The sequence below is a fragment of the Antechinus flavipes genome, chromosome 2 (genome assembly GCF_016432865.1).
Source record: "Antechinus flavipes isolate AdamAnt ecotype Samford, QLD, Australia chromosome 2, AdamAnt_v2, whole genome shotgun sequence".
Taxonomy (NCBI): Eukaryota; Metazoa; Chordata; class Mammalia; order Dasyuromorphia; family Dasyuridae; genus Antechinus; species Antechinus flavipes.
The window spans coordinates 397,511,169-397,526,947 of NC_067399.1; the positions used below are offsets into that span (position 1 = coordinate 397,511,169).

Here is a 15,779-nt window from a genome sequence, read left to right on the forward strand (position 1 = left end):
ATTACATTTATACTACTAGACTTAATGAGCTTATTGTGAAAAAATGAGCAAATGAAACAAGGTGTGTAAAATTCTTTGTAACTGTAGAATAATAGGTAAATTAAGTGATGAGAATGGTGTATACAATTGCATTTTAATAAAAATAAATTTTACATGTAATATATGTGAAATATACATAATAAGGTTATATAAAATACATATAATAATGATATGACTTTGTCATATCATTAATTGAGATTGGCCTCTCCCCTCAGCCTTAATTATTTAAGTTTTGTTTACTACTTAGTTATATAACTCAAGGAAGAGCTAGAATGGATGAGTAATATTATCTCAGTTTCTGTCATTTTACATTCACCACTGGCTTCCTCAGTAAGCTGAGTGTCATGCAGGGAAGTAGCTTCAGGCAAAGAAGGTCAGGACTGGAGTTCTTTCTCTTTTCTCTAATTGACTGAAAATAAATGTAGGAATAAAGTGGATTATCACTAGGACTTGAGGCCCTAACACTTCCTTAATACCTGAGATTTTTAAAGATACTTTTATTAGGACAGTTCAGCTATTATAGATTTACCAAGGAATTGATATTCACTCATCCCATCAAATGGGTGTACTGGCCAGTGGTGAAAATGAATTGAAAAGATATAGTGAATGATAAGAAAGTTCCATTTAAAGGGTTGCAAGTTATTCTGCTTACTAGCTATGATACATTAATGAATTTATGATTTCATCCATAAAAGTAGTCTCAAATTCAATAATCTATCAAGTATTTATTTTAAGAAAAATTATAGGTTTCTATTGACATCTTTTATTTTTATATTACTTAGATTCTCCCCATTTCTCTCCTCCTCCTTTGCCCAGGGAGTTTAACAATTTTTTTTTAAATCAGCAAAATCAATCAATACATTCAAAAAAATCTAATATTACATTCAATCTTTCACATTTGTGAACTCTTATCCCTTTATATAGGAATAGGGAAAGGTATCTTCTCATATTTCTTTTTTGAGGTAGGCTTGTTCTTTAAATTTTCAGATTTATTTTGGTTGTTTGATGGTGATTATTCTCAACATTTACATAGATGTAATATCTGTGCAAATGTTATAAAGGTTTTTCTATTTCTTTTTTCATTAGTTCATGTATGTCTTTCCATGATTCTCTATTGACATCATTAATATTTCTAACAGCAAGGTAACATAAGATTCATCTTTTGTTGTTGTTGTGTGGTTGACAATTCTTTTGTGGCCCCATTTGAGCTTTCTTAGCAAAGATATAGGAGTAATTTGCCATTTCCTTCTCCAGCTCTTTTTACAGATGAAGAACTGAAGCAAACAGGGTTAAAGTAATTTGCCCAGGGTCACACAACTAATAAGTGTCCGAAGCCAGATTGGAAGTCAGTAAAAAGAGCTTTCTGGATTCCTGACTCAATACTCTACCCATAGCACTAATTTGCTACTTTTAACATTCATCTGCCACAATTTTACTTAGCCATGCCACAATCAATAATCATCTACTTTGTTTCCAATTTACTACTACAAAAAGTGCAGCTAGAAACTCTTTGTTGGTTATGGACCTTTTCTTTTTTGTCAGTGACCTCCTTGGGAGTATCTATGCCTCGCAATGGAATCTCTGGGTCAAAAAGCATGGAAATTTTCACTGCTTTTTTTGCATAATTCCAAATCATTTTCTAAGTTTCACTGCACTAATCCATAGCTCCAATAATGCACTATTGGGCCCCTCTTTCCATAACCCCTCCAGAATTAAATATATCCATCCTCTGGCATTTTGCCAAATTGTTGGATATTAGGCAAACTTTATTTGATTTTTGTTTGTTTGATTTCTCTTGTTTATAATTTGGAGCATTATTTTATATGGTTGTTAATAGTTGGCACTTATTCTTGTGAGAAGTCAAAAAATATTAAGCACATAGAAAAAGGAAAAACACGTTCTCTGCCCTTGAGGAAATCACATTCCAATGGGAAAGAAAATTTGCGAACAACCATGTACATAAAATATATATGCAGTGTAAATGGGAAAGGGAGGAAATATGGGAGGAAGCTGGTCCAGAAAGGCCCCTTGCAGAAGGTGAGATTTGAGCTGAATCTTGAAGGAAGCCAGGTGGCAAAGGTGAGAGCAGGCATCTAATGAAAAAGCACAGAGTAAAGATATTCAGTATTGTTTGAGAGGAACAAGGCTGTGACCCTGGAGAATAATTGGAGTAAAGGAATACTTGGAAAGATAGAAAGAGTTAGGTTGTAAAAGGTTTTTTAAAAAAATGGAAAACTTTATATTTTATTCTTGAGTTAAAAATAGGTTGTCATTAGAGTTGAATGGAGTCCCAAAGAGGTAGACAAGACTGAAATGATTGAATAACAATAACAGAGTTTACTGCATGGTCAGATCTGAAGTTCAGGAAACTTACTTTGGTGACTAAGTGGGAGGATGTGCTGGAATAAGGGACTTGAAGCAAAGAAACAAATGAGCAGGCTACTGAAGAGTCCAAAAGTGAGTTGATGAGGCCCTGCACCAATGCAGATTGTGTGGGCATTTTCTTCATTGCTATTGTTATTGTTTCTGAAATTTTATTATTTTTATACAGAAAAGCTGTATTGTTTGCAACCCAGTGAACACCAATTACATTCCTAATATGTGTAATGGACTGAGCTAGTTTCTGAGGATGCCAAAGACAAAATGGAACATAATCCCTGTCCTCAACAATCTTAGAGTTATATGATATCATTTATAAACAGATTTTTAGAAAAACTAATGTGAAAAAACAAAAATTTGAAGCAATCAGAGGACTCAAGAAATATGTTCCTGGAGCAGCTAGGAGTGGATAGACCACTGACCATGGAGTCGGGAAAACCTGAGTTCAGATCCAGCCTCAGAAACTAACTAGCCACGTGACCCTAGGCAAGTTACTTAGCCTGACTGCCCAAAAAATTGTCCCATAAAAGATGGCACCTGAGTTAAGCTTTATAGACAACCAAGAATTCTAAAAGGGAATATTCTCCTAGCATGGGGAACAATTCCGGCCCAACACAGCAGAGGGAATATGGACTCTAGAGGAAAGCAAGTAGGCCTGTTTAGCTGGAATGTAAAATCCTCAAAAGAGAGCAATACAAAATAGACCTGGAAAGGCAGGATGGAGCATGATTGTGGAGGGCTTTATATGACAAACAGAGTAGTTTGTATTTTATTTTTGCATCAATAACCTGGATAAAATTGTACTGTAGAAAGACCATTTTTAACAGCTGTGTGGAGAATGAAAAGAAGAGAAGGGAAGAAACTAACACCTGAGAGTTCAGTTATAGTTCAGAAATAATCCAGATGGTGGATGAGAATGGAGAAAAGGAGATGTATGCAAATAGATGTTGTGGAGGCAGATTGATGAGCCTTGACAACTGCATGACTGTAAGGTAAAGCAAAAGGAATAGTTGAAGATAATGCCAAGGTTTTGAATATAAGCTAATATAGGAAAGTTTGGAGGAGAGCCAATATTTAGTGAAGAAGATAATGAATTCCAGTTTGGACACAATGAATTTGAGATATACATTAGATATCTAAGTTCCACCTTAACTGCCTTGTCTGTTGTTTTATATATACAGTATTCCATCTCCCACCTCCATGACTTTACAAGTCTAAATTGCATTCTCTCCTCACCTCTGCCATGGAGCGTTTCCTGAAACACACTTTGGTGGAAGATATACCCCTTTTGCAAGCTAAGAAATTATTTTATATCTAATACATAATATTTATTTATTGGGCATATTGATTTATATGTATCAATATTGTTTTTCTCAATTTATCAATGCCATTCCCTCAACAGAATGGAAGCTTCATGAGAGCAAGACTTTTGTTTTTGTTTTTGTATTCCAGTGCCTATCCCAATACTTGTGATACTAGGAGCTTGCTATTCCATTTAAATATGTTATCATGCAAATTCTTATTTTTCCTTTTTTTTTCTTCCCTGTATATCTTAGAGATGGCTGCCCTTAGATATAAATATATGTGCGTGTATGCAAAATCATTTTTACACATGCTTCTATTTATCAGTTCTTTCTCTGGATGCAGATCATCTTTTTCCATGTTTTTCATAGGTAACTTAGGTATTTATAATAGTCAAAATGACTAAGTTGCTCAAAGCTGTACTTAAAATAAAATTGTTATTACTGTATATAGCATTCTCTTGATTCTGCTCATTTTGTTCTTTATTATTTCATGAAAATCTATCCCATGTTTTTATTAAAATCTCTATATGATAAGAAAGAAACAAGTAATTAGTTGACAAAAATACATCATATTGTCATTTTTTTTTCCACAGTCAACTTTGATCACTTTGAAATTTTGCGTGCCATTGGGAAAGGCAGTTTTGGAAAGGTAAGGATCAAGACTAAAATGACTCTTTGCCACAAACAAAAGGAGCAAGATCATAAGGGAAAACACTCTAGAGACTAATGGCCTTCTAGAGGTTCCCTGTGCACAAGACTCCTCCAGCTTTTGTGACTTTGCAGAAGAGGACCGCTTTGTCTGGATAGCCAGACTGCCTCTTCACTTCTGTCTTCTAGAGGGTCTAATTTCCTTCAAAGAACATGACTTGCATAAAAAATAGAAGACACCCATACAGAACAGTCCAGTTCCTGTTCATTTTAATCCACTCAACCTTCTGTGTACCCTTCCTCTCTTAGAAGAGGCTCATCACAAAACTCTGACCTTTTCTAAACCTACCTAAACCATAACTTCTCAAAAAAAAAATTCTGCACCCAAAATTCAAGGTCTTCCCTTAGTTCCCACCATGTAGATCTGCAAACTTCATTCATCTGTAAAACATTTAAAGAGACACTCCTGGTATGCCATGTAGCACTTCACTAAGACCAAACCAACCAATTCCTAGAGTCCAGTTCTCTAGAAAATCCTTCCCTCTCCTTCATTTCCTCTCTATCTCTGTCTTTGACAGAGAAGCTCCCTATTCATCACTTCCACTTTTGCTGTTGCTCATACTTCTTATTCCACCTTCCTACTGAGTATTTTCATCAAAGAATTGTAATCACTGAAAGAGCTATGCTGCTTTCACTCTATAACAAATCTGAACCCAAAGATTATACCTTTCAGGTTTCTGAAACCTGAAATAATTCCTTTTCTTAGGAATTATATAAGAATTCCTATATAATTCCTTTTCTTATCATATCCTGTTCTCCCCAAGTGTTAGCACACCATCTCTCTTGAAATTATATTACTCAATAGAACGCAGTGGCATAAACCTCACAAGTTTGCTATGTTCTAGATTTATACTTGCCAAATCAAATTGAATTGAATATCCTTGTGATATATTAGAGACTCTCACTATGATTTAAGAAATGTCTATCTCTTATGCTTTGATACTAAATAAATACTTATCATTAAAGCATATGGAATAGGAAGTATGAGCAAATGTCTATATTAGCTACGGGGTATGCAAAGACAAAAAAATATACTCCTTATCCTCATAGCAAGTTTCACCAATCAGGAGCTTCAGGTCTATACAAAAACAAAAACAAAAATAAATCTTACAAACCATTGTGTATAATATATCAAATGCATCTGCAAGACAGTCAAAATTAGTATAGGGATATCAGGTTAAAATTCTGCTCTAGATACTTCAAGAAAGCTTTAGATCATATTTGTTATCATATTCATTAAACAAGGAGACTATTATGTATTTAGATATTAGGCAATTTGTTGAATGGGTTTTGAAAAAACCACTTTCAGAGAATTTGAGTTAACCAGAAATGTAACAAACTTTTCTTAGAAATTTCTTACCTTGCTAAGCGATAGAACTTTTGACATAGCATCACAAATGACTTTGCCTTAAAACTACCACAGATTTGGAAAATAAAAACATTCAGTTATTAACACCATGTAAATGTAAGCTATTCTTTCAAACAATAAAAGCAATTAATATTAAAGTAATTTCATTTAACCAGAAAAGGGGGGGGGGGGACGGAGAGGGTGGTAAAGATGGACTCCAGTGAGTGGGTTTATTCTCTCACTTCTAAGAAGCAGCCACACCCACTTTCCCAAGCAAATAGATCTTTCCCTTTCCCCTTCCCCCACTCCATGTAGTCTTTTCCCTAACTCCACTAGATTTTCAGACCCCATTTCTCCTCCTTATAGCTAACTCTTTTAGGGTGCCAAGTCCCCCCAGGATCCAGTCCACCAGCAAGGACATGCCCCAACCTCATGGGGTGTCTCCTAGCAAATAGCAAAGTCTACTAGGAGCTTGCCCCTTTCCATAATAAATCTACCTTTTTGCCAAAGACAATAGCCAACATGAATTCCTCACGTGACCAAACCCCAATGTTGGTGTCTATCATCATCTGGTCTTTACATTAAACCACATAATACCTAACAATTTTAGGTTTCAATATTTTATTAATTAGCTTTTTTTAAACTATTTTAATTAATTTAATAATTTAATTTATTTAGCAATTTAATTTAATTTAATTTAGCAATTTCACAATTTTCATAAGTGATAGCCAAATAAACCTAACATAACCTATCACAAAAATGGATAGGAATCTCATGTAACTTACAGTCATTTCTAATTTTAATATACCTATCAATTAAAAAGATATTTTAAAAATCAATACTTTACCTTGTGATATTCTAACTAAATATTTCGTTCAAACTATCAATTGCTTTTGCAAATCAATCTTTCTTGTCCCTTGTTTTTTTTTAATTACCTCTTTAAAAAAAAGCAACTTTAAGATTCCCATCCAATATACATTTTAGAAAGCAACATACTTCATCTAATTAGAGGATTACAAACATGGGACCTTCTAAGGTAAGCTACCAGAACTTTGTTTTAATAACTTATTTTTAAAAATTTCAAATCAAATACAGATTTAAATTTCTAGTAGCAATGTTTCAATATTTGCACACAAATTTCTAAGATCTTGTGTTTAAAAGTAAACAAACTCACAATTCTAGCACATATTACTTAATAGTGATTGTCTTATATAATTGTAAAAAGTTCATCATACCTATCCAAAGATAACTAAAACATATTATAAGATTGAGTAGGTGACAAAAATAACTAAAGCTTTAAGCTTTTTTAAAGTCTTAATCTCAAGTCCCATGTCCAACACATACTGGCTGCATAACATTGGACAAGTCATTTAATCTCTCAATGATCTAGAGCCAGGGGTCCTCAAACTACGGTGCGGGCCAGATGCAGCAGCTGAAGACGTTTATCCCCCTCACCCAGGGCTATGAAGTTTCTTTATTTAAAGGCCCACAAAACAAAGTTTTTGTTTTTACTATAGTCTGGCCCTCCAACAATCTGAGGGACAGCGAACTGGCCCCCTATTTTAAAAGTTTGAGGACCCCAAATCTAGACAATTCTCTAAGATTATAAATTGCAGAGAAATTGTTGACCTCCATTGGTAGAAAATCCCCTCCTGTGGGAATTCCCCATATTAATGAAATCTAGTCTTTATCCCTATCCCAAAATGTTTTAAAAAGAGGCAGAACAGAGTTTTGTTTTTTTTTTTCAAAAGGGAAAAAGTTATTACTATCCAAGGGATCAAGGGAAATTTCATGGAAGAATTGACGTTTGATCTGGGTTGTGAAGAATACAGAGATTTACAATATTGTTCACACAGACTTAAACCTCATTTCAATAAGCAGGGATTTCAGGCAATTCAGTTTAGGTTTTAATGATACTATAAAGTTTCAAAGATTGCTTCTTTTAAAAATCACCAAAATATCTGGTTAAAGAAATGAGAAACAATTTGAGAAAATAAGAATACTGAATTAATACCATTCAGGAGACCTGAATTTTTTTTCTTTATATTTGATTGGAAGTCTTAAAAAATGGAACTTTTTAGAGTTGCAAATGGGGCAATGAAACCCTGTAAGCACTACTAAGAAGAACTTTTACATTTCCCTTCATTACCTCCAAGATGATATTGTTTCTCTTAATCAATTCCTCACTTGGATTTGCTCTATCAGGTCTGCATTGTACAGAAGAATGACACCAAGAAGATGTATGCCATGAAGTACATGAACAAACAGAAGTGTGTTGAGCGCAATGAAGTAAGAAATGTCTTCAAGGAACTTCAGATCATGCAATGTCTAGAACATCCTTTTCTGGTTAATTTGTGGTGAGCATTTTTCTCTTGAGTTTTTCGATATTGGGATTTTCTGGAATCCATTTCCTCCTCCTTCTCTACCACTATCATCCATCCTCTTTGTTCCACCCCCTCCCATCCCTACTATTTTATTGCATACAAGATCCTGAAGGGCAAAGTCTATTTCATATGTTTTGTCTTTATATCCCCAGTATTTTGCCCTTGTATTTTTGTCCAAACCCTTGATTTCATTGATAGAAATGAGGATTCACCAATGAAAAACTTCTCTATTAATGTCAATTAACAACTGCACTGCAATCTATAGCCTTAGTTCAGGCATCATCTTTTTGCATCTGGTTTCCACTGGAATTCTGGGGAAACCTAGAGACCCCTTTTCAAAATAATGTTTTTATTTTTAATAGTATTTTTCCCAATTGTATGTCAAGACAATTTTTAGCATTCATGTTTATGAGATTTTAAGTGCCTTATTTTACTCCTTCCTTCCTTCTCCTCCCTCCTTCTGAAAATGGTAGATAATATGATATAGATTATAAATGTGCTATTATGTGAAACATAAATATGAAGAAAGATATCAAAAGGAAAATAAAATAAAGTAGGTTAAAAGTATGCTTTGATCTGCATTCAAAGTCCATCAGTTCTTTTTCTGGATGTGTATAGTATTTTCCCATCAAGAATCCTTTGTATTTGGCTTGGATCATTATGTTGTTGAGAAGAGCTTAGTCGTTTATAGATGATTATCACACGATGTTGTTGATACTGTGTACAATGTTTTCTTCATTCTGGTTCATTTCACTTGGCATCAGTTCATACATATCTTCCCAGTTTTTCTGGAATCTGTCTATTGATCATTTCTTATTATACAACAATATTCCATTATATTCATACACTACAACTTGTTTAGTCATTCCCCAATTGGTGGGTATCCCCTTAACTTCCAATATTTTGTCACTACGAAAAGAGCTGCTCTGAATAATTTGTACATGCAGGTCCTTTTCTCTTTTTTATGATCTCTTTGGGATACAGACCTCGTAGTGGTATTGCTTGATCAAAGGCTATGCACAGTTTGATTGAGCTTTAGGCATAGTTCCTAATTCATCTCCAGATTTATGGGATCAGTTCATAACTCCACCAACAATATATTAGAGTTCTAATTTTCCCACATCTTTCCCAACATTTATCATTTTCTTTTTTTGTCATATTATCCCATCTGATAGGTATGTGGTGGTGCCTCAGAATTGTTTTAATTTTCATTTCTCTGATCCAAAATGATTTAGAGCATTACTTCATATGCTATGTAATTCTCTCTGGAGTGCTGTATCTGGTGCTTAGTATGTGTTTAATTGTTTGTTGAATTGTTGAAATAAATTGTCATCAGAAGTTTGAATTTGAAACTGGAAATTTTTAATTTACTTTGGAATTCTCTTCCAGAGCATTTCTCACCCTTTCTATTTGATATTATTCAGCCAATCAGTCAACTAGCATTTATTAAGTGCTTACTATGTGCCAAGCATTGACTTTAATGCTGGGAATACAAAGACAAGCAGAAAGGCAGTCTCTATCTTTCATTCTAATGAAATTACCTAAAAGGAAGCTGAAAAGTGGTATAGAAGGAGGAGGTTGAAATACCCGACGTAGAAACATGGTAGAGAATATTCTGAGTGAATCCAGGACAGGAATGAGACATCACTGATCTGAGCTTCCTTCTTAACTAGATGTTCTGGAACGAGACTCTCAATTACAGGGAGAGGCAGCAGAGGAAGGAGGATAATTTTAATATGTAAATTCAAGGCTAGATTTCTTTCTTAAAGACTGTGCCCTAAACTAAAACCAATCTGATTCTCATTGGCCCCCAATAGGCCCTAAACCAAGTCCCATTTGGTCATTTGGGGTTGTGATTTACTCAGATTGAGTGTAAATAGGGATCATTTCTGCTTTGGCCAGAAACCCTGAGGGTTTTCCCCATCCAGATTTATTGATTTATTTATGTATTGATTTTTTTTTTGGACTAGGTGAAACAGGAGATTCTTTGTCTTAATTTGCTCCCCATCCTTAATTACTGAATGGGTGCAGCCTCAGTCAAACTAAGACTTGTTGAAGACCTTAGCTTAAAAAGGCCAAAGTCTCCCATTTCATCCAGGGCTATCTCCAGTCATCCTGATCTATATATTGCCTCAGATGGCTCCTGAGTGGAAAGTGAGGCAGGTGACCTTGCATGGTCCTTCCTCACTTAAATCCAATTCACCTGCATGTCACAGCATCAGCTCCCTAATGTCAATGTCCTCTTGGAGAACGAAGGACAAACAACAAATTCCAGTTTGTTATGAGGTCTTGGAATAAATAATTGAGTTATGCTAATAGAAGACTAGTCTTTAGTAAAATTATATATATATACTGAATTGTCAATTATGAAAAGAATGATTCAATGCTAAGGTTTTGCTTGACCTTAGTCCTTATCTTTTGGTTGCATTTTAATTAAATGAACATTTTCTGTGCAGTTTCAGTCCAAGGTTATATCTTTTACAATATTACTTTGGCTATAAGTAGAAGCAAATATGGTACCATTTTTAGACTAGTATTTTCCAATTGCCAGTCTTTTCTGCCTGAGAATTTTGGTGTGCACAAGTGATTTAAATGTTTAATCACTGGCCTCTCCAACTTATAAAAAGCTGAAGTTGTTTTTTAGAAAATTCTTACAATTATCTTTCTCCTTGGCATCTTGGCAATTAAACTATCTTGTCTATAAGATTTAATGACAGTTTTAAGTGGCCATATGGGTTATTTATTGGAACCCATAAGTTGTCTTTACATTATTTAGATTACCTATGGGTACTCATCAGGAGAAAAAAGCCAAGAATTGCTTTTCTTACATGAGGCCTTTTAAAAAATTCATTGAAATGTCAAGTTAGAATTGTATTAATTTAACTAAAGATTGATGTAAGACTTAAAGAATAAGGAAGGATTATGATGTGATTCGTAAAATGTTATAAAGATAAAGAACAAAAAAGAGATGAATTTTAATATGTAACATTTTTTAAACAATAACTTCACAAATGGAGCAGCATTTCCCAAAGTAATGTAGATATGGAAAATTTAGGAGTTAGAAATATATTGACCAAATCTATACTAACTAGTCTGGGAATTCCAGGATTATGGAATGTTATATGGATAAAGAGAAAATACAGAAAAGATTACGGCAAATGCAGGAAATTAAGCCCATTTTCATATTAAGAAATCAGCACACTCAATAACTCTAATTTACTTAGATACTTGAGTGGATCCATGATCTCATGAGGGAAGTGGAAAGTGTTCAGTACTGCTTCTATAGGCCTTCTTTGTCTTTTCAACCTAATTAACTGCATCACTTTCTCAGCTGTAAAATGAAAATTGGACCAGACTCCCTATTCCCTTCCTGTTATAATGCTATGTCTTTTAACATTGTGTCATGATGTTATTAATGGAAGCAGATGAATGTGAACTAAAAAAGTTTTGTTTTGAGATATATTAAAGACTAGTGTTAAAGAATGGAGAAGTGTAAAGTATTTTCAGCCACTAGAAATAGACTTGTTTATATGTATATATTTCTTTTTATTTATTTATGGAGGGGAGGGGATGTCAGACAATGATTTTATTAATATAGTGAATTTCCAGTGTGCAAACTCCATCCATTAATGCAGATGAGCAACTAGTTTATAATATTTTTATAGAATTGTCTAGAATTGAGAGAAATTAAGAGGTTTATCCACAGTCACATAACTAATTTATGTCAGAGACAAGACTTAAAATCAGGTCTTCTTGAATCCAAGATCAGATCTCTGATCTATCATACTCCTTCTCTTTTTTTTAATGTAAATTATATGTGTTTATTATGTAAGCTATCCATTTAGTCCCTAAAATAAATTAAATGTGATTGAAGTTTAAATATACAGTTCCAATCAGTTTTCATAGTCAAGCAAAGGCAAAAATGTCTTTGTTTGGCAAATAATAATGGAAACATAATTAAGATTGTATTTTATGCTTACAGATGGACCTCTGGGGAATTAGTACATAAAACAGTTCATTTGTCTTTTTAAAATATTGGGCAGCTAACGTACAGTGAAATCTGTAAATCAAGTCCCAAAGGAGAAAAAGGAAACAGGAAAGGGGAGAGGAAAGCAGAAGGAAGGAAGGGAATAGAGAAGAAAAAAAGGAAACAGAGAGAGAGAGAAAGGACAGAGAGTGTGGGCTTAATTTCTATCTCGTATAGTGTTCTTAACTTGAGTCCACAACCCCTCGACCTTCTTCAGCAGTCATAGGGGCTCCTAACATGGAATCTTTAGATCCCAAGAAGTGCATGGCTTAATTACAAGGGATCTATGAACTTGAATGGGAGGAGGAAAATCACATCTTTATTCTCACTGATATCTATCTAAAATTTAATTTAGCATTTTCTTCCATTACTTTAAAATTTTATTCTGAAAAAAGGTCCATAGACTTCACCAGACTGTTAACAAAGTCTAGGACCAAAAAAAAAAAAAAAAAAAAAAAAAAAAAGATTAAGATTCCCTTTTCAGTAACCTTCACATTTTAAAAAAATATGTATTTATTTAAAAAATTTTCCCTCAATTACATTGAAAACTTTATATATATATATATGTTTTTGAGATTTTAAAGTTTTAGGTTCTCTTCTTTATCCCATCCACAATTAAGAAACCACATGTAGAGTTATGCAAACATTTCCATAAAAGTCAAGTTGTAAAAGAAAACATAGATCTCCCACCCTCACAAAAATAAAAACTCTCAAGAAAAATTAAGTTAAAAAGAAAGAGAGAGATAAAGAGAGAATGCTTCAATCTGTATTCAGGCACAATCAGTTTCTTCTCTGGGTATGGATAGGATTTTTCATCTTAAGCTCTTCAGAATAGTTTCAGATGATTGTACTGCTGAGAATAACAAAGTCATTTACAGCTGGTAATCCCAGAATATTGCTATTACTTTGTATACAGTATATTTCACTTTGTTCATGAAAGACTTTCCAGGCCTTTTTTTTTCCTGAGAGCATCCTGCTCATTTTCCAGAGAATGATAATATTCCATCACAAATACATATCTCAATTTATTGAGCTATTCCCCAATTGATGGACATCCCCTCAATTTCCAATTTTTTTGCCCTGAGAAGAGAGTTGCTATGAATGTACATACAGGTCATTTTCCTTTTTTTTTTTTTTTCCTCCAAATCTCTTTTGTTATTCATGCCTAACAGTGGTGATGTTAGGTCAAAGAATATGAATGAATCTATAGCCCTTTGGACACAGATCATATCTTTTAATCATTTATCAACTAACTCTTGCTTTTTTAAAAAAGTTAAGAATTCCCCCTTTAAAAATTCAGCCAAGTCTTTTGCTTCAATTCATACAATGATCTAGTAGAAAAAAATCTTCTCAATTAACCCCTGGAAGTTTCTTTTTCTTTCATTATAGAATCATAATTAAAGCTAGAAGTTCCTTATACCCTCTAGTCTAAATGCTTCATTTTATGGCTAAGAAAACTAAGGCCAAAAAGTTGAAGTAGATTCTCAGGATTATACAAACAGTCGTCAGAACTTAAACCCTCTTTCTTCTATACCATCTTTTTTCATCTACTTCCTTCCCATTTTATAGGGAATGCCTTAAATTTTAAGTTGACTTTACCTTCGGTTATGTTATAGTTTAAAGTGTTGATAACTCACTTCTCTGATAGAAATTCCCTTATTCTTAGGATACTATGCAGGGGAGGAGGTGGAGGAAGAAGAAGAATATCTCATCTCAGGAACTTTTAAAAATTCTCTTTTATTTTATTCCAGGTTGTGGGAACATAATTGACAGATGACAAGGGAATATGGTTCTAGTGAAACCTCAATTAACCAAAATTTATGGATAAGGAAAAAAGTCTAATTTATTTGGTTAGCTGTGATTTAAGAAGACTTGTTGCCTCTTATGGTAAATATATGTGTGTGTGTGTATACATATATACACCATATATATATATATATATATATTTTTTTTTTCCCCTAAACTCCGTTCATTTATTTTCGTGCCTTAAAAGACATCTTGGGATAGAAGAGGAAGAAGGAAGGAAGGTAGGAAGGGTTATAAAATCAGAACTTTCTGCTACGATAAAGGATCTTATGAGATTCAAGTTGATCATTCTGGATAAAATTGTTATGCAAGATTGTGGTTATAGAAGGTACAGGAAATTGAACTTAATATATATTAAATTAACCCTCAGGAAATCCCTATAAAGTGATTTTTTAAAATTCTATTTTATATTTAATCAGGTCTTTTCATAGAAGCCTAAAAAATATAGTTTGAAAAAAAATGTTTATTTTTGCAATGCAGTTCTTGTCTTGTCCCAATGTAGATAATGAAAACTGTGAATCTCACGATTTAAGATATGAAATATTTGAGATACAAGAAAATTCCAACTTTTTTTAAAAGAAATTCAGTTTTACCAGGCTTTTTTCCCCTTCAAGTGAACCACTGCCCAAGATAAATGTTTATTCTTTTTCCAGTTTTCTAAAGTTTTCGACCTTGTGTTGATCAGATAGAATTTGTGCTATCAGTGTTAGATACCCATCAACAATTTCAGAATTAAGAAACAAAACGGGCTTCAAAACTCAATCTTCCCTAAGAATATGAGGCCTTTCTCCCCAATTCTTTCTGCATTTTCCACATCACTGACTGGCTAGACAAGCTGAAGATTAAAACAATTGTTTGAAGAAATGAAAGGTTGTAGGATTCTCCCTTTATTTCAGAAATGATCATTTTAGTTCCAAGGAAGCTACGCTCCCCCACCCTACAAAGGTAGGGGTGCCTAATAAAAACCTAAAGTCTTTGGTAATAAGGAATGGCATTATCAAGAGAGAGCCTGAATTTGACTATCTAAGCAACTCCCTGAAGCAAGCAGGGAAGAGCACTAATAGTATCTTAATTATGCCTTTTGTTGTCCTAAATTAGATTTCTATCGCAGACCCCTGGTTGAATATCAAGCTGAATTCCTGACATTGACAAAATCATCATAATCCCACAATTACTGCAACCAAACAGGAGGCTAAATTATGATGTCAATCCTTGAGGTTATTTTCCCCATAAAGAACTTACACCTGTCCCCTATTTCTTTGCACGTTCATTAGGAACCTCCCACCTTATGACAAAGCTCCTTGCCTGCCTTATGACATCTTTCTTTTTGTTATAACTAATTCCTGGCTTGCCCCCTTGTTATAGCATCTTTTCTCTTTGTTATACAGTTTTGCTAAGAAACTTAACCCTAGTATTTCCCCTTGTTAATGGCTAAAATTCTCCTTTGAAACTTTAGCTGGCCAATAAAAGGCATAATAATAAAATTTTTGCCTCTTGATTTGGAAATGGTCTAAACTTACAAATTTTTTTTGAGATACCTCACAACATTGGCCTGTAGCCCCAATATATTTTGGATTCCAACTCCAATTCCCCAACATTTGTTGCATCATGTGGAAAGAGCCTAGAACCCAAATATAATTTGAGGAAATCAGCATTTCCACACCCCACACCCCATCAGCTCCACAATGTCTCCTGACCCTCTTCTTTGTCTATGTCTCTGAGAGTTATGAAGCTTGCTGCTATCACTGAGAAAAGGAGAACCAACTACCTCTAGGTGAGGTCTT

General features: G+C 33.9%; 1 protein-coding gene across 1 annotated transcript in view; it reads left to right on the top strand.

Annotated features, from left to right (window-relative positions):
- The window catches only part of STK32A (serine/threonine kinase 32A), a 140,462-nt gene that overhangs the window by 40,430 nt on the left and 84,253 nt on the right, over window positions 1–15,779 (top strand). Inside the window, exons 3-4 of the mRNA XM_051978675.1 lie at window positions 4,316–4,371; window positions 7,984–8,135. Coding sequence (XP_051834635.1) covers window positions 4,316–4,371; window positions 7,984–8,135 — 208 coding nt within the window. The remainder of the gene's footprint in view (window positions 1–4,315; window positions 4,372–7,983; window positions 8,136–15,779) is intronic.